At 42.4% G+C, this 20,305-nt stretch overlaps 1 protein-coding gene across 1 annotated transcript in view; it reads right to left on the bottom strand.

The window, feature by feature from the left end:
* Positions 1-1,101: 1,101 nt before the first annotated feature.
* Positions 1,102-20,305, bottom strand: part of LOC115129615 (ATP-binding cassette sub-family B member 6-like) — a 28,975-nt gene continuing 9,771 nt past the window's right edge. The window contains exons 8-20 of the mRNA XM_029660180.2: positions 17,318-17,427; positions 16,996-17,061; positions 11,322-11,447; positions 10,450-10,526; positions 10,119-10,182; positions 9,410-9,495; positions 7,131-7,188; positions 6,864-6,968; positions 6,413-6,587; positions 5,931-6,043; positions 5,367-5,461; positions 5,028-5,096; positions 1,102-4,770 (exon numbers count right to left, since the gene is read on the bottom strand). Coding sequence (XP_029516040.1) covers positions 4,611-4,770; positions 5,028-5,096; positions 5,367-5,461; positions 5,931-6,043; positions 6,413-6,587; positions 6,864-6,968; positions 7,131-7,188; positions 9,410-9,495; positions 10,119-10,182; positions 10,450-10,526; positions 11,322-11,447; positions 16,996-17,061; positions 17,318-17,427 — 1,304 coding nt within the window. The 3' untranslated portion in view covers positions 1,102-4,610. The remainder of the gene's footprint in view (positions 4,771-5,027; positions 5,097-5,366; positions 5,462-5,930; positions 6,044-6,412; positions 6,588-6,863; positions 6,969-7,130; positions 7,189-9,409; positions 9,496-10,118; positions 10,183-10,449; positions 10,527-11,321; positions 11,448-16,995; positions 17,062-17,317; positions 17,428-20,305) is intronic.

The raw sequence follows: 20,305 nt of genomic DNA, 5'->3' as shown, positions 1-20,305 counted from the left end.
ACAAGCAGGTCTACAATTTTGTTTCTGGTGTCCTTTGACAGCTCTTTGGTCTTGGTCATAGTGGAGTTTGGAGTGTGACTGTTTGAGGTTGTGGACAGCTGTCTTTTATATTGATAACAAGTTCAAACAGGTGCCATTAATACAGGTAACAAGTGGAAGACAAGACGAGCCTCTTAAAGAAGTTACAGGTCTGTGAGAGCCAGAAATCTTGCTTGTTTGTAGGTGACCAAATGCTTATTTTCCACCATAATTTGCAAATAAATTCATAAAAAAATCCTACAATGTGATTTTCTGGATTTCTTTTTCTCATTTTGTCTGTCATAGTTGAAGTGTACCTATGATGAAAATTACAGGCCTCTCTCATCTTTTTAAGTGGGAGAACTTGCACAATTAGGGGCTGACTAAATACTTTTTTGCCCCACTGTAGCTAGTAACTTTACTAAGTACCTGGACATTTTAGCCAAAACCTGGTTGCCTCTGCTAGGAGGCTGAAAATTGGCTGCAAGTGGATCTTCCAGCAAGACAATAACCCCGAGCACACATCAAAATCCACAAAGAAATGGTTAATTGACCACAAAATCTAAAGAGTGCAATGGCCATCTCAGTCTCCCGACTTGAACCATATCGAAAAGCTGTGGTTTGAATTGAAGAGGGCATTCCATAAGCACAGACGAATGATAAAGGATCTGGAAAGATTCTGTATGGAAAAATTGTCTAAATTTGGGGAGTTTCTCCCATTCTTCTCTGCAGATCCTCTCAAGCTCTGTCAGGTTGGACGGGGAGCGTCGCTACACAGCTCCTTTCAGGTCTCCAAGTCAGAAAATTGAAATGTTCATTCAATAAACAATTAGTTGAAATCCATGCTGTCTATCCAAAATTAGCCAAATACTAGAAAGAGAAAACTAGCTAGCACAGCAGTTACACCCGTTGTAATGGCTGCCAAGCCCGCTTAGAAACCAATCAACAGCTAAGATGAAGGCAGGGAAGGAACAGTCTTGGGAACAGTTATGCAAGTTACTGTATGGCTACAAAATGTTGTCTAATAATATAAAGCTAGCAATATGGTGAATTAGTAAAAACAGAGCCCACTTCGTCACAATACACCTTTAATTATACCCTTTATTAACATATAAGACAAAACAAACACATTTTTCTCTGTGTCAATCAGTGGAGGCTGCTGAGGGGAGGCCTGCTCAAAAAGAATAGCTGGAACAGTGCAAATGCAGCGGCATCAAACACATGGAAACCAATAGTGATGTATTTGATACCATTCCACTGATTCTGCTTCAGCCATTACCACAAGCCCGTTCTCCCCAGTTAGGGTGCCACCAACCTCCTGTGGTGTCAATGTCACTCATTGGCACAGAACATTTCAAACTCATGGTGCATTCGTGTAAGTAATTTGACTGCAACAGTTTGTGCACATTGTACACCTACAAATTATTGACTGCTGTAGTGGTAGAGCAGTGATTTGCTAGCAGAACCACTCTTTGGTATTACTCCTGCAGTCACAAATGCTCAAATGCATTGCGATTCATCTAATTATTTCACAGTCGGACTGCTTTTCATGATGTAAAGACCGCTGTGCACTATATGGATGTTAAGTATGTCAGTTTTCACTTCCCCTTGATTAATGCAGTTTCCAATTCTGATTCAACCCCAAACCCGTAACCCTAAGGACTTCTCGTAGATAAACACTACCATTTGGGGTCACATAGAAATGTCCTTGTTTAAAAAAAAAAAAAAAAAAAATTGTCCATTAAAATTACATAAACTTGATCAGAAATACAGTGTAGACATTGTTAATGTTGTAAATGACTATTGTCGCTGGAAACGGTAGATTCTTTGTGGAATATCTACATAGGCGTACAGAGGCCCATTATCAGCAACCATCACTCCTGTGTTCCAATGACACGTTGCCAAGAAGTCCAGCATTCCGGAGTCGCCTCTTCACTGTTGAAGTTGAGACTAGTGTTTTGCGGGTACAATTTAATGAAGCTGCCAGTTGAGGACTATGAGGCATCGGTTTCTCAAACTAGACACTAATGTACTTGTTCTCTTGCTCAGTTGTGCACCGGGGCCTCCCACTGTTTCTACTCTGTTTAGTCAGTTTGTGCTGTTCTGTGAAGGGAGTAGTACACAGCGCTGTACAGTGCCTTGCAAAAGTATTCATCCCCCTTGGCATTTTTCCTATTTTGTTGCATTACAACCTGTAATTTAAATGTATTTTTATTTCGATTTGATGTAATGGACATAAAATGGACATAAAATAGCCTAATTGGTGAAGTGAAAACAAATGTCTTAAAATTACAGAAAAGTGGTGCATGCATATGCATTCACCCCCTTTGCTATGAAGCCCCAAAATAAGATCTGGTGTAACCAATTACCTTCAGAAGTCACATAACTAGTTAGTGCCAGTTTGCGCTGTTCTGTGAAGGGAGTAGTACAGTGTTGTACGAGATCTTCAGTTTCTTGCCAATTTCTCGCATGGAATAGCCTTCATTTCTCAGAACAAGAATAGACTGACAAGTTTCAGAAGAAAATGATTTGTTTCTGGCCATTTTGAGCCTGTAATCGAACACACAAATGCTGATGCTCCAGATACTCAACTAGTCTAAAGAAAGCCAGTTGTATTGCTTCTTTAATCAGAACAACAGTTTTCAGCTGTGCTGACATAATTGCAAAATGGTTTTCTAATGATCAATTAGCCTTTTAAAATGATAAACTTTGATTAGCTAACACAATGTGCCATTGGAACACAGGAGTGATGGTTGCTGATAATGGGCCTCTGTACGCCTATGTAGATTTTCCATTTAAAAAAAATTCTGCCGTTTCCAGCGACAATAGTCATTTACAACATTAACTGTATTTCTGATCAATTTGATTTCTGATCAATTTGATGTTACTTAAATGGACAAAAACATGAGCTTTTCTTTCAAAAACAAGGACATTTCTAAGTGACCCCAAAAATTTGAACGGTAGTGTAAAGTCCGCATTCTCTCTCAAATAACTCAAGTTCAGCTAAATGGCTAGATCTTCCCTTATGGTCCTTTAAAAAAAAAAAATTAAACAGAATTTGACAATACGTACTGTAAATGAAGTATGATTATTATCAACATATATTGACAAACTCCACACTGCCTTGGGAATGCAAGGCATAGATATTAACAAATTCAAATACAGACATATTTCTTCCATTAAAATAAAGATACACTGACAGTAGTTCTTTACTCAAAACGGGTAGCAGCACAGACAGGCTTGCGGATTCTGAGTTCATTCATAGAGAAAGGTTTGCTTTCCGCTGTGAATTTAGTCAATTCTACCGATTCTGTTTTCTTTAATATACTGCCAGTAGTTCTTATTGATCACCATTGGCGACAAATAAAAGTTACAGGATAATTTGGCATGCATCAGTCAACACCTAGACCAGAGTCTGATTGGGGTAAAATTGATGCAGCTTGGATGTGAAACAGACCAAACACAGACTAAATATCTGTTTTACTAATAACCAAATTAAAATGTGAAGTTCTCGTACACATACCTTTGTACTTATAATTGTTTTTTTTAAAGAGTGCAACAGATTTCTTTGTTTAAACATTCAATTCGGTCTGAATCGTTTCATTAGTCTATAAAGTATAATGTAAGTCTATGGCTTGTATATTAGCTAAAAAAATAAGCTTAAAGTGGGTATAGTAAAAATAAAATAATCTCTAGATGCTGTAAATAAAACTAATACATTTGTCTACCCCTAAACATTAGTCAACAATTCAAAGTTTTGTGAGACACTGTGCCAAACTGCCTATACCTGCGCTTAAGGTATTAGTCTACTTTGGATTTGTTGCCACTTCTCTGGACGGCTGCAGTCAACCGACTTCAGACAGCAAGATGACAAATTATACTGAGTCCTGGTCATGTTCATTAGGCAATAATCTCTCGTGGACAGACGCATGTAACAGAACTGGTATCGTAGTGTATGTCAACAGACTGTGGGATGCGACAACAGCGAGGTGCACAGATTTTTGCCACCGATCATTTGGATAAATTAGGATTTTGCAGGTGTTCATATCTTTCACATTTTGGAAGGGGAGGGGACTTGCCCGTAACTTGCAGAAAGAGTGTGTGTGGGAGGGAGCTACCGCCCTGCTTCTGCTACTCGTTCTAGTATCTTTTCCGACACGTTAACGAGCATTTGACTCAATTTTAAAAAATTGCGGTGGGGCAAGTGAGATTAATTACGCAGAAAACGGATCAAAACAGACTGCAATAAGGAGGGACTTCCTGGACTTGTCCAATAAGAAACACTAATTTTAGATTTTAAAACGTTTTAAAACATTTTCTGTTAATCTAATGAACACGATCCTGAATACACTTAAAAACAACTGGCCTGAGGCATTCATGGCACAAACATTTTGATTGAATGATCAAACATTAAATACCCAATAAATATCTGATTAAAACTTAATTCATGACCGAATGAACCTCGATGGACAGATACCTGAAAAAAGTGCAGACAAAACAGCCTTTTGAGGTATCTAATACTCTCACTGCGTCTCTCGTCCTCCTCCATCTCCTCACAATGTCTACATATCCTTGAACCTCTCACTCTATCCTCAGTGGCTCCTGTGGCCTGCAGTGACTGATGGGGGCTGTAGTTTCTCAGACTTCCTGTCTTTGGCTTCTGTGTCAGAGGCTGAGTCTGAGTCCTGGGCATGTTGCTGCTTCATCCACATGTCACAGTACAACCCTCCCTTAGCCAGCAGCTCATCATGTCTGGGAGGGAGAAAGTGGAGAATATGTAGTTACAATGGGGACACACAATCACCATTAACATCATCGCCAAGATATATGGTTTTGAGAATAGGACTATAGTGTGAGAAGCATCATAAACATTGGCCTGTCCCATTCTTGGCATTTACATACATTCTTTAGATGTTTGTTTCTTGACGAGCATAAAACAATATTTTGATTTGAATAGGCTTGTGGAGTGTGCAGACATAGAACAATCACTCTTTCAACCATTCCCTCACCGTCCTCGCTCTGCTATCTGACCGTCACTTAGAACAAGAATCTGGTCGGCACCGATGATGGTCGACAACCTGAAGACAGACGATTCACAATCAGACTAAAGACAGATCCAAACCATATAAGCTTAACATTAGAAGGGTATTAGTTGGTACCATAATTGAGGAGGACAGGCTAGTGGTAATGGCTGGAGTGGAATGGTATCCAATACATCATGATGCCATTCCATTCGCTGCGTTCCAGCCATTATTATGAGCCATCCTCCCCTCAGCAGCCTCCACTGATCCTAATGTATGGGTTCCCTCTATACATGCATTTTTGTCCACCTGAGACCTATCCCTTACCTGTGAGCCACGACAATGGTGGTCCGATTGGAGCACACTTTGGTGAGCGACGCCTGAATGTTGCGCTCCGTCTGTGTGTCGAGAGCAGATGTGGCCTGTGTAGAGGGAAAACTTTATGAGATAAATTACATGACTAAAATATTCAAGTTCAGTGAACTTGTATTAATCCACTGTAACACAATATGCCAGGAGGATCAGTGGTGTGGGGGCAAACATTGGCCCTCATCAAATACGTTAAGAATGCATCCTTGCTTCCTCTCGTTCTTGAAAAAATATTTGATTGGACATGGCTGGACTGGTGAAAGCTAAGTGATAGAGCCATTGTGTTTACCTATCAATTTGTGTAAGCTCAGCGATAACTTCAAGGAGAGGAGGGAGGAAGTGTGTGTTTTTAAAGTATTTGAACGCTCCGGGTGAAGTTTCTTCTAGGTAAAGATCTAGGACCAGCTTTCCCTCCCCAATCCTAAACTTAGCCCAAAATGAAACTGACCCAAGATCAGTGTCTCGGGGCATCTATTTGAACACGGTCATTGACCCTCCTAGTGGCCCTTCCTGAAAGTTTACCTCATCGAGCAGGATGATCTGAGGGGCCTTGAGGATGGTCCGTGCGATAGCCACCCTCTGCTTTTCCCCCCCGCTCAGCTTCAGACCCCTCTCGCCCACCTGGGTGTCGTATCCTGGGAGGGGGACAGACAGAAAACAGACACAAATGTCACCCACCTCATACAGTAACAATGCACCTGGCAGCTACTGTGTGAACGCTGCAAATTTCCCCACTTGTTTGAGGAGATTTAGATGTCAAAATTATTCTGCAAATGTGGTTAGTAAAGACAAACCCTTAAAACAACAATATTGACACCCATAAGCCACCTTCAGGTTAACTACAGACAGAAATATAATGGCAACATACAGTTCTGGTTTCCAGGCACAGATTAAGCCTAGTCCTGGACTCAATAGAGAATCTCCACTTAAATAGTGTTTTAGTCTAGGACAAGGCTTAATCGGTGTCTGGGAAACCAGAAAAAGAGGCTGTGGTATTTCCATACCTTCTGGAAACGTCTGGATCTTCTCGTGAATGTCTGCGGCGATAGCCGCCTCCTCCACTTCGTGGTCGCTGGCAGAGATTCGTCCGTAGCGGATGTTGTCGCGGATGTTGTCGTTGAAGAGGACCGTGTCCTGGGGCACCACGCCAATGTGGGCACGCAGAGACACCTGCTTCACCTGCACCCAGAAACCAAGAGGCTCAGAACACACTATATTAATACAAGGTCAAGCTCATTAGGACACGCAACGGAATTTTTTTTCAAACGTCCTGATAATAGTTTTTTCTTAATTTGGTGCCTAATGAACACGACCCAGGTGTGTATCATATTAACTATACTGTCTAACTGAACCAGAAGACCACCAACATATAACAAACCTAATGTTATATACAGCATCTGCTAACAAGGCAGTTTGTCTGGGAACTATTTTTGTGCAACTGGGCAAATTACTCACCTTAGAGATGTCCTGGCCATCGATGCGGATGCATCCTCCCTGGACGTCATAAAAACGGAAGAGCAGGCGAAGGATGGTGCTCTTACCACACCCTGACTGGCCAACCTAGGGATGTCAACAAAGACACAAACTGTTGAGAAGCAAGAAACATCTGTACTACACATGGTCCAGACACAAACCATCCCATGACTGATAGAGAGAAATCAAACACTGCTCAAGTGTGCGTAACCTCTGGGTAATGCTCGGAAGCTTCGAATCCAATCTTACCAATGCAACAGTCTGGCCTGGCTGCACAGTGAATGATACGTCCTTAAGGATCTCCTTCCTTAAAAAAAAAAAAAAACACACAGAAGCACAAAATATATATTTAATCAAATGTTATTTGTCAAACACGCCCAAATAATACAGGTGTAGACCTTACTGTGAAATGCTTACTTACAAGCCCTAAAACAACAGCGCAATTTTAAGAAAAATAAGTGTTAGGTAAAAAACAGATAAGTAAAAAACAAAAAAAACAACAGCGAGGCTATATACAGGGGATTCCGGTACAGAGTCAATGTGCGGGGGAACCAGTTAGTTGAGGTAATATGTACATGAGTTAAAGTGACTATGCATAGATAATAAACAGAGAGTAGCAGCAGAGTAAAAGAGGGGGGGGGGGGTAATGCAACTAGTCTGGGTAGCCATTTGATAAGCTGTTAAGAAGCATTTTGGACCTAGACTTGGCGCTCCGGTACCGCTTGCCGTGGGGTAGCAGAGAGAACAGTCTATGACTAGGGTGGCCGGAGTCTTTGACAATTTTTAGGGCCTGCCTCTGACACTGCCTAGTATAGAGGTCCTGGATGGCAGGAAGCTTGGCCCCAGTGATGTACTGGGCCGTACGCACTACCCTCTGTAGTGCATTGTGGTCGGAGGCAGAGCAGTTACCATACCAAGCAGTAATGATGGTGAGGCTGTAGTAACTTTTGAAGATCTGAGGACCCATGCCAAATATTTTCAGTCTCCTGAGGGGGAATAGCTTTGTCGTGCCCTCTTCACGACTGTCTTGGTGTGTTTGGACCATGATAGTTTGTTGGTGATGTGGACACCAAGGAACTTGAAGCTCTCAACATTTAACATTACATTTAAGTCATTTAGTAGACGCTCTTATCCAGAGCGACTTACAAATTGGTGCTTTCACCTTATGACATCCAACCTGCTCCACTACAGCCCTGTCGATGAGAATGGGGTTGTGCTCGGTCCTCCTTTACCTGTAGTCCATTTAGGCAGGATACCTTAGTGTTCTTGGGCACAGGGACTATGGTGGTCTGCTTGAAACGTGTTGGTATTACAGACTCAGACAGGGACAGGTTGAAAATGTCAGTGAAGACACTTGCCAGTTGGTTAGCACATGCTCTGAGTACACGTCCTGGTAATCCGTTTGGCACTGCAGCCTTGTGAATGTTGACCTGCTTAAAGGTCTTACTCACATTGGCTGTGGAGAGTGTGATCACAGTCGTCCGGAACAGCTGATGCGCTCATGCATGTTTTAGTGTTACTTGCCTCGAAGCGAGCATAGAAGTAATTTAGCTCGTTTGGTAGGCGCGTGTCACTGGGCAGCTCGCAGCTGTGCTTCCCTTTGTAGTCTATAATAGTTTGCAAGCCCTGCCACATCCGACGAGAGTCGTAGCCAGTGTAGTACGATTCAATCTTAGTCCTGTATTGATGCTTTGCCTGTTTGATGGTTCGTCGGAGGGCGTAGCGTGATTTCTTATAAGCTTCCGGGTTAGAGTCCTGCTCCTTGGAAACGGCGGCTCTACCCTTTAGCTCAGTGCGGATGTTGCCTGTAATCCATGGCTTCTGGTTGGGGTATGTGCGTACAGTCACTGTGGGGACAAAGTCATTGATGCACTTATTGATGAAGCCAGTGACTGATGTAGTGTACTCCTCAATGCCATCGGATGTATCCTGGAACATATTCCAGTCTGTGCTAGCAAAACAGTCCTGTATCTTAGCATCTGCTTCATCTGACCACTTTTTTATTGACCGAGTCACTGGTGCTTACTGCTTTAGTTTTTGCTTATAAGCAGGAATCAGGAGGATAGAATTGTGGTCAGATTTGCCAAATGGAGGGCAGGGGAGAGCTTTGTACACATCTGTGTGTGGAGTAAAGGTGGTCTAGAGTCCCCCCCCCCCCCTCTGGCTGCACATTTAACATGCGGGTAGAAATGAGGTAAGGCAGATTTAAGTTTCCCTGCATTAAAGTCCCCGGCAACTAGCTGACTCTGGATGAGCATTTTCCTGTTTGCTTTATTTATTGTCTACCGTATTATCCAATGATTGTACATTGGCTAATTGGACCGATGGTAAAGGGAGATTACCCACTCGCCGTCAGATCCTTACAAGGCACCCAGACCTATGTCACCAATCAAAGGAGAACGCTGGAACTACCACAAATATAATTATTCATCAAACTGTTTCTGAATCAGTCTCTGTGTATAGCCTAAACACGTTTCATCAGTCCAAACAAGACCTGAATATAAATAAATACAAATCTCAGGACTTACCCGTCAGTGTAGTTAAAGTACACATTCTCAAACTCCACTTTTCCCAGTTTATAGAGAAGGTTCCCTGCATTCACCATGTCCTTCACCTGAAGAGAAATCAAAATAAAGCACATCAAATTACAAAAAATGTATTTCCCATAATGAAATGCAAAGATTAGATTCTGACACAGGGAGAATCTCGATTGGTTTTGCTTGCCTCCTCCCTCCTCTCTTCCGTCCTCGCCTCAAGGAGAGGTGACAAGGAGAAGGAACGTGGAAACAAATAAGCTTTTAATGAAATTAGACTTTCTACACTGACGGATCATCAGGCAAATGATGCTTACAGCAAAATAAATGTGTAGTGATAAAAAACTAAATTAGCTAGTTGTGCACGACATTTTATAGATAAAAGGACTTATCCTTTTGTATATAGTGTATTGTTTTTAAATGTGAACATGCTTTTCTCCTCCAAGAAAACAAAAGCTGATTCGAAGGGATTTTAAAACACTTCCATGCTTCCTGCCACGAGGATACTATTGTGCATCCTCGGTCGAAGTAGGTAGTCGAGGATGGGAGAAAACTACCTACTTGCGAATTGGTACTTCTCGATCACTTATCGTTTTTCCAGGTCACGGAGGGTGGAGGAATGGAGGAGAGGACAGACTTTTCCAATTGAGTATCTCCCATACACACCAAAAAGCTGGTCATTGACAACCAATTTCAAAATTACCTCCTCTTCCTCTGTGAAGAGCTTAAACATGCTCTCCATGTCGATAAAGGAGTTCTGGATCATTCTGTGGAGGTTGAGGACATAAGTATTATAAAGAGAACCAGTTGTGCATTATGGGTACTGTAGTACATGATGCTTTAAACAATGCCTTCCATAGATCTGTGTCAATAGTCTAGCTTCATTTGCTTGTGTCTTTCCTGATCAAGTCAGACATGTGGAAGCAATATGGTGGAAACCAATACAGTCCATTTAGCTATAAGTGACAGACATAAAAGAGACTAGAGAAGGTGACAGGAAGTAGAATTGAAACCCAGCCCATAACACCTCTCACCTGTAGTAGGTTCCAAACCAGTTGAGAGGGGTGTAGAGCTGGATGATGTAGGTGCCGAAGAGGACAAAGTCTCCAACCTGGAAATAGAGTGCATTAGCCTGGTTAAACCAGACTGAACACTTGGTTCACTATTGTTTCACTTCGTTCAGTTTTGTTTAACCAGGCTAAAAGTTCACAGCATCTGACTTGAATGTATACTTCATATACCAGATGTATTACTGAGAAAAACATGTAGTACCACAACACTGTGTGCAAAGGTACGTTTTTTAGCAAATGTTCAAACATGCATGAAAACATACATGCATAAAGTAGCAAGGCTGCACGGCCTAGTAGTGATGTTGTACATTTGTATTGATTGCTTTTGTCGGCAAAGCAAGTTACAAATAATTTCCTTAATAGAGTATAATAACGTTTTCTAATCTAATGTAGGACATAGAGCCAAAAAACAACATAGCCATAGAGTAGAGAAAAGTGGATGAGTGAAGGGAGCTTGAGGTGGGTCAATAGGGATTTTCACACTACCAAACCAAGCTGCACTGGTCAGGTTACACATCCGGATATTTACCATAGTTGTTGGAACAGTGCTGATAAGGAACATGTGAAAAGAGCCAGGGCAGGGTTTGTTTTCGGTCGGCTCGATAGTGTGAAAAGGGTAGTAGAATGTATCTAGACCTTTTCCGGGAACTTCAGTAGGTCACAACCTCATGTTAAATAGTTTCTCACCCTGAAAGTGGTTATTTACTAAAACCAAACATGGATAAATGATCATAGTCCTGGCTCATAGACTATTGTCAGGGTGAGGAACCATCTAACATTAAATGGTAAAATACTCAACTTTCCCTTTAAGCTAGTAACGGCTCCGAGCTCAGTACCTTAAACTTGCCCTCTTGGACAAAGTAGGCACAGAGCAGTGACCCGGCCAGTAGACCTGAACCGATGATCAGGTTCTGTGTCTGGTTCAGGAAGGCCAGAGAAGCTTGTGTCTTCCACTCTGAGGTCTAAGACGGGAGGGGACAGACAGATAAAAAGGCCACAAACGCAACAGTACAATCAAAAGAGTTATAGTCTGGTCCCAGATCAGTTTGTGCTGTCTGTTTGCACTGCTGAACAGACCTAGAACCAGGGTAGAGATACAAAAGCTAAAGAAATGTCTGCTGGTTGCAGTTCTAAAATCCTAGAACATCATTAATGATGGCAAGCTCTATTTAACTATGTTTCTGAGGTGGTCAAACATTTTTTTGTATACATCTATTCATTCTGCTACTGGTCACTAATTACTCCTGTTTACATGTACAGTTGAAGTCGGAGGTTTACATACACTTAGGTTGTAGTCATTAAAACTTGTTTTTCAACAACTCCACACATTTCTTGTTAACAAATTACAGTTTTAGCAAGTCGGTTAGGACATCTACTTTGTGCATGACACAAGTAATTTCTCCAACAATTGTTTACAGACAGATTATTTCACTGTATCACAATTCCTGTGGGTCAGAAGTTTACATACACTAAGTTGACTGTGCCTTTAAACAGATTGGAAAATTCCAGAAAATGATGTCATGGCTTTAGAAGCTTCTGATAGGCTAACTGACATAATTTGTGTCAATTGGAGGTGTACCTGTGGATGTATTTCAAGACCTACCTTCAAACTCAGTGCCTCTTTGCTTGACATCATGGGAAAAGCAAAAGAAATCAGCCAAAAAAAACAATTGTAGACCTCCACAAGTCTGTTTCATCCTTGGGAGCAATTTCAAAACGCCTGAAGGTACCACGTTCATCTGTACAAACAATAGTACGCAAGTAGAAACACCATGGGACCACGCAGCCGTCATACCGCTCAGGAAGGAGACTCGTTCTGTCTCCTAGACATGAACGTACTTTGGTGCGAAAAGTGCAAATCAATCTCAAAACAGCAGCAAAGGACCTCGTGAAGATGCTGGAGGAAACAGGTACAAAAGTATCTATCCACAGTAAAACGAGTCCTATATCGACATAACCTGTTAGGGCCGCTCAGTAAGGAGGAAGCCACTGCTCCAAAACCGCCATAAAAAGCCAGACTACGGTTTGCAACTGCACATGGGGACAAAAATTGTACTATTTGGAGAAATGTGCTCTGGTCTGATGAAACAAAACTGTTTGGCCATAATGACAATCGTTATGTTTGGAGGACAAAGGGGGAGGCTTGCAAGCCAAAGAACACCATCCCAACCATGAAGCACGGGGGTGGCAGCATCATGTTGTGGGGGTGATTTGCTGCAGGAGGGACTGGTGCACTTCACAAAATAGATGGCATCATGAGGATGGAAAATTATTTGGATATATTGAAGCAACATATCAAGACACCAGTCAGGAAGTTAAGGCTTGGTTGCAAATGGGTCTTCCAAATAGACAATGACCCCAAGCATACTTCCAAATGGCTTAAGGACAACAAAGTCAAGGTATTGGAGTGGCCATCACAAAGCCCTGACCTAAACCCTATAGAAAATTTGTGGGCTGAACTGAAAAAGCGTGTGCCAGCAAGGAGGCCTACAAACCTGACTCCGTTACACCAGCTCTGTCAGGAGGAACAGGCCAAAATTCACCCAACTTGTTGTGGGAAGCTTGTGGAATGCTGCCTGAAACATTTGACCCAAGTTAAACAATTGAAAGGCAATGCTACCAAATACTAATTGAGTGTATGTAAACTTCTGACCCACTGGGAATGTGATGAAAGAAATAAAAACTGAAACGAATCATTCTCTCTACTGTTATTCTGACATTTCACATTCATAAAATAAAGTGGTGATCCTAACTGACCTAATGCAGGGATGTTTTACTATGATTAAATGTCAGGAATTGTGAAAAACTGAGTTTTGAATGTATTTGGCTAAGTTGTATGTAAACTTCCGACTTCAACTGTATATATTATCATTCATATATTACCATAGTATTTAAATATATGCTACCAGTCACTTTTGTTTACATGTAAAACGCCTTCAGAAACTATTTATGACTTTTTCCACATTTTGTTGTGTTACAGCCTGAATGGATTCAATTTAGATTTTTTTGTCACTGGCCTACACACACACACACAATGTGGAATTATACATTTTAGACACCTTAATTAAAAAATTAAAAGCTTTAATTAAAAATTAAAAGCTGAAGTCTTGCGTCAATAAGTATTTAACCTCTTTGTTACGGAAAGTCTTAATAAGTTAGGAGTAAAAATATGCTTTTAAAGTCACATTAGTCGCATGGACTCACTCTGTGTGCAGTAAGTGTTGAACATTTACATTTACATTTAAGTCATTTAGCAGACGCTCTTATCCAGAGCGACTTACAAATTGGTGCGTTCACCTTAAGACATCCAGTGGAACAGCCACTTTACAATAGTGCATCTAAATCTTTCAAGGGGGGTGAGAAGGATTACTTTATCCTATCCTAGGTATTCCTGAAAGAGGTGGGGTTTCAGGTGTCTCCGGAAGGTGGTGATTGACTCCGCTGTCCTGGCGTCGTGAGGGAGTTTGTTCCACCATTGGGGGGCCAGAGCAGCGAACAGTTTTGACTGGGCTGCGCGGGAACTGTACTTCCTCAGTGGTAGGGAGGCGAGCAGGCCAGAGGTGGATGAACGCAGTGCCCTTGTTTGGGTGTAGGGCCTGATCAGAGCCTGGAGGTACTGAGGTGCCGTTCCCCTCACAGCTCCGTAGGCAAGCACCATGGTCTTGTAGCGGATGCGAGCTTCAACTGGAAGCCAGTGGAGAGAGCGGAGGAGCGGGGTGACGTGAGAGAACTTGGGAAGGTTGAACACCAGACGGGCTGCGGCGTTCTGGATGAGTTGTAGGGGTTTAATGGCACAGGCAGGGAGCCCAGCCAACAGCGAGTTGCAGTAATCCAGACGGGAGATGACAAGTGCCTGGATTAGGACCTGCGCTGCTTCCTGTGTGAGGCAGGGTCGTACTCTGCGGATGTTGTAGAGCATGAACCTACAAGAACGGGCCACCGCCTTGATGTTAGTTGAGAACGACAGGGTGTTGAACATGACTTTTGAATGACTACCTCATCTCTGTACCCCACACATACAGATAATTGTAAGGTCCCTCAGACGAGCAGTGAATTTCAAACACAGATTCAACCACAATGACCAGAGATTTTCCAATGCAGAAGGGCACCAAAGAAGGGCACCTATAGGTAGATTTAAAAAAAAGCTAACGTTGAATATCTTTGAGCATGGTGAAGTTATTAACTACACTTTGGCTGATGTATCAATACACCAAGTCACTACAAAAATACAGGCATCCTTCCTAACTCAGTTGCCGGAGAGGAAGGAAACCGCTCAGGAATTTCACCATGAGGCCAATGGTGACTTTAAAACAGTTACTTGGCTGTGATAGAAGAAAGCTGAGGATGGATCGACAACATTGTAGTTACTCCATAATACTAAACTAATTGACAGAGTGAAAAGAAGTAAGCCTGTACAGAATACAAATATTCCAAAACATGCATCCTGTTTCCAACAAGGCACTAAAGTAATAGGGAAAGGGAAAGTTGGGATACCTAATCAGTTGTCCAACTGAATGTATTCAACTGAAATGTGTCTTCCGCATTTAACCCAACCCCTCAATCAGAGAGGTGCAGAGGGCTGCCTTAATCGACATCCACGTTTTCGGCGCCCGGGGAACAGTGGGTTAACTGCCTTGCTCAGGGGCAGAACGACAGATTTTTACCTTGTCAGCTCGGGGATTCAATCCAGCAACCGTTCCTGTTACTGGCCCAACACTAATTACTAGACTACCTGCTGCAAGAAATGTGTCAAAGCAATTAACTGAGTACCGTAACTCTCCATATTTTCAAGCATAGTGGTGGCTACATCATGTTATGGGTACGCTTGTAATCATTAAGGACTGAGGAGTTTTTCAGATTTTTTTTATTTTTTACGGAATGGAACCAAGCACAGGCAAAATCCTTCAAGGAAAACCTGGTTGAGTCTGCTTTCCACCAGACACTGAAAGATGAATTCACCTTTCAGCAGGACAATAACCTAAAACGCAAAGTCAAATCTACACTGGAGTTGCTTACCAAGAAGACAGTAAATGTTCCTGAGTTGCTGAGTTACAGTTTTGACTTAAATCTACTTTAAAATCTAAGGCAAGATCTGAAAATGGTTGTTTAGCAATAATCAACAGCCAATTTGACAGAGCTTGAAGAGTTTTTAAAGAATAAAAATGGGCAAATGTTACACAATCCAGGTGTGGAAAGTTCTTAGAGACCTATCCAGAAAGACTCACAGCCGTAATCACTGTGAAAAGTGCTCCTACAAAGTATTGACTCCTGAGAGTGAAAAGTTACGTTAATTTGATATTTCTGCATTTCATTTTAAATACATTTGCAAAAATGTCTAAAAACACATTTTCACTTACTCATTATGGGGTATTGTGTGTAGATGGGTGAGACAAAATTCTATTTAATCTATTTTGAATTTAGGCTGTAAAAACAAAATGTGGAATAAGTCAAGGGGTATGAATACATTCTGAAGGCACTGTGTATTCATCCGCCTGTCACACCTGCTGACACTCACTCACCACACACACACCACATGCTTCTGCCATCCTGTTTACTATTATTATTTATCCTGCTACCAGTCACTTTCTCCTAATCCCTGCCTACATGTACGTACCTAACTCCAGTATCCCTGCACATTGCACATGTACCCTGTATATAGCTTCCTCTCTTATTTCTTGTGTTATTACAAAACATTTTCTTATTAATTATACTTTTTTGATATTATATTGAATACCGCACTGCTGGGTAGGGGCTTGCAAGTTAAGACAATGAGCACCACCATAATGAAGGCGTGATTTAGGACTTCTAACTTTATAGATTGTGTGTTTGCGCTACAGACTTCTGGATTGTAACATCGGATTTGTCTATTTCTTCTGCATCCATAGTCTGTGATTTAACAGAGGTTGAGCTAGAGTGGTATTTGTGAGAAAATGGTGGATCTTGAAGGGGACCAGGGCAGGGTTTTGTAAACAAAAACATCTGTAGAGTCCGAATGGTTTGAGCTACAAACTATTAAAAGCTATACAGTATATGAAAAGATGAGACTCCCACGAACACTCACAAGCAACACAAGAATCGTTAGAAGATAAGGGGTTCTTCTACATAGAAGATCATAGGGAATCCCAGGACAAAGTGTCTGTAATTTAATACTGTAATACGCTTACATAATTGCTGTCAAACTCCAGTTGTCACTGACTAGTTGGACATTCATTGCCCAATGAACAAACAACTTCTGTACTTACAGCACTCATATAAATGTATGTTTATCAGATTTTTGCTTTGGCTGGCCCAATTTTTATTATTGACATTTGTCAATACAACTCATGAATGCAACTGTTGGCTAAATATAAAAGACTGGACAGATAAATGAAAGTCATATATATGAAAAGCTGATTTCTGCTGGGTTCTTGGGACTGTGCATGTGAAAAACCAAAGCAAGCACTCTGGTGTAAATTAACTCAGATCTATATTCTCAACTCATCAGAGTTTGACATCTATAGCCTGGATTACCTGATACTTCAGGATGGCGTCCTCAAAACGGTTCACCTCGTAATTCTCTGCGTTGTAGTACTTCACCTGTTGGAAAAACATTACAAATCGCAGCCATGAAGCAACTCTGAAGTTGCAGAAATGCAATATGTTTGCGGGCATCTTCATGTGCCACCATGGCAGGTAGGGATTCTGGGTCGTGTTCATTAAGCATCAAACAGACAAACTGGGAGGGACTACCTGGAATGTTAATGTTGAATAATGTTTTTAAACATTTTCTGTTGTGTGCCCTAAAGAACACAATCCAAGTAGAGGTTAAAGGTCAATGGGACCATCTCGGTACCGTCTCAAAGTTGAGCAGGGAGTCCACAGCCTTGGACTTTGTGTTGTTGTCCTGGGTGTTCATGTCTCGCCTGTACTTGGTCCTCCATTCCGTGATGATGATGGTAAGGGCTGAAGAGATTTATCGATGGACCATTATGAAATATTACATTGGTATTACCGGATCTCGGTCGAACGCATATGTAAAATACTTTCAAATAGGTGGAATTGATTTAGCTTGGCGTTGATTAAAAATGGCGCCGGAGAAGAAGGCAGACGTTTAACGTATCCCCAACCGATTGTGTTTTTTGTTTGTAACTTATTTTTAAACTAATTTAGTACATAATGTTGCCGCTACCGTCTCTTATGACCAAAAATAACTTCTGGACATCAGGATTGCGTTTACTCCCCACGGGCTGGCAGAATCCTTTTCTTCTTTTAACGAGTCTGACAAGCCCAACGCAAACTATATACAGCTTTCTCGGGAACATGCCCAGATCCCCGTGATATGCATGAAGAGGAGGTGGAGAAAAAGGGGCCAAAGGGCGGGCTGCCTTTTGAGAATTCGCAGGCGATCAAATAACCCCCACTTCCTTCCATTCTGCGGACAAACGTGCAATCTTTGGAGAATACAATAGATGACCTATGCGCAAGATTAAACTACTAACAGGACATTCAAAACTGTAATATCTTATGCTTCACAGAGTCGTGGCTGAACGATAACACTATCAACATACAGCTGGCTGGTTATACTTTGTACCGGCAGGAACAGTGGCGGAACAGCGGCATCTGGTAAGACAAGGGGCAGCGAACTATGTATTTCTGTAAATATCTAAGGAAGTCTCGAGCTATTGCTCGCCTGAGATAGAGTATGATAAGCTGTAGACCACACTATCTACTTAGAGAGTTTTCATCTGTATTTTTCGTAGCTGTTTAGATACCACCACAGTCAGAGGCTAGCACCAAGACAGCATTGAATGAGCTGTATTCCGACATAAGCAAACAAGAAAACACTCACCCAGAGGCAGCGCTCCTAGTTGCAGGGAACTTTAATGCAGAGAAACTTAGCAAATTTTTATCAGCATGTTAAATGTGCAACCAGTGAAATAAAAAAAATAAAAAAAATTATAATAAAAACTCTAGACCACCGTTACTCCACACACAAAATACACATACAAAGCTCTCCCTCGCCCTCCACATGGCAAATCTGACCACAATTCTATCCTCCTGATTCCTGTTTTCAAGCAAAAGGAAGTGACTAGATCAATAAAAAAGTGGTCAGATGAAGCAGATGCTAAGCTACAGGACTGTTTTGCTAGCACAGACTGGAATATGTTCCAGGATTCTTCCGGTGGCATTGAGGAGTACACCACATCAGTCACTGGCTTCATCAATAAGTGCATCAATGACGTCGTCCCCACAGTGTCCGTACGTACATACCCCAACCAGAAGCCATGGATTACAGGAAACATCCGCACTGAGCTAAAGGCTAGAGCTGCCACTCAAGGAGCGTGACTCTAACCCGGAAGCTTATAAGAAATCCCACTATGCCTTTCAACAAACCATCAAACAGGCAAAGTGTCAATTCAGGACTAAGATTGAATCGTACTACACCGGCTCTGATGCTCGTTGGATGTGGCAGGGCTTGCAAACCATTACAGACTACAAAGGGAAGCACAGCCGAGAGCTGCCCAGTGACACGAGCCTACCAAATGAGCTAAACTACTTCTATGCTCACTTCGAGGCAAATGGCACTGAAACAAGCATGAGAACACCAGCTGTTCCGGAAGACTATGATCACGCTCTCTGCAGCCGATGTGAGTAAGACCTTTAAGGCTGCAGGGCCAAACAGATTACCAGGACGTGTACTGCGAGCATACGATGACCAACTGGCAAGTGTCTTCACTGACATTTTCAAACTCTCCTTGTCCGAGTCTATAATACCAACATGTTTAAGCAGACCACCATAGTGCCTGCGCCCAAGAATACTAAGGCAACCTGCCTAAATGACTACCGACCTGTAGCACTCACATCTGTAGCCATGTAGCTTTGAAAGGCTGGTCATGGCTCACATCAACATCATTATCCCAGAAACCCTAGACCCACTCCAATTTACACACCGCCCCAACAGATAATGCAATCTCTATTGCACTCCACAGGGCCCTTTCCCATCTGGACAAAAGGAAAACCTATGTGAGAATGCTATTCAATTACTACAGCTCAGCATTCAACACCATAGTGCCCTCAAAGCTCATCAATAAGCTAAGGAACCTGGGATTGAACACCTCCCACTGCAGCTGGATCCTGTACTTCCCGATGGGCCACCCTAGGTGGTAAGGTTAGGTAACAACACATCCGCCACGCTGATCCTCAACACAGGGGCCCCTCAGGGGTGTGTGCTCAGTCCCCTCCTGCACTCCCTGTTCACTCATGACTGCACAGCCAGGCATGACTCCGACACCATCATTAAGTTTGCCGATGACACAACAGTGGTAGGCCTGATCACTGACAACGACGAGACAGCCTATAGGGAGGTCAGATACCTGGCAGTGTGGTGCCAGGACAACAAATTCTCCCTCAACGTGGTCAAGACAAAGGAGACGATTGTGGACTAGAGGGAAAGGAGGACCGAGCACGCCCCCATTCTCATCGACGGGGCTGCAGTGGAGCAGGTTGAGAGCTTCAAGTTCCTTGGTGTCCACATCACCAACAAACTAACATGGTCCAAGCACACCAAGACAGCCGTGAAGTGGGCACGACAAAACCTATTCCTTCTCAGGAGACTGAAAAGATTTGGTATGGGTTCTCAGATCCTCAAAAGGTTCTACAGCTGCACCATCGAGACCATCCTGACTGGTTGCATCACTACCTGGTCCGCAAGGAACTACAGCGGGTAGTGCAAAAGGCACAGTACATCACTGGGGCCAAGCTTCCTGCTATCCAGGACCTCTATACCAGGCGGTGTCAGAGGGAGGCCCTAAAAATTGTCAAAGACTCTAGCCACCCAAGT

The sequence above is a fragment of the Oncorhynchus nerka genome, linkage group LG5 (genome assembly GCF_034236695.1).
Source record: "Oncorhynchus nerka isolate Pitt River linkage group LG5, Oner_Uvic_2.0, whole genome shotgun sequence".
Lineage (NCBI taxonomy): Eukaryota > Metazoa > Chordata > Actinopteri > Salmoniformes > Salmonidae > Oncorhynchus > Oncorhynchus nerka.
The sequence above is the reverse complement of the archived record's forward strand: the minus strand, read 5'-3'. Positions and strand labels throughout refer to the sequence as shown.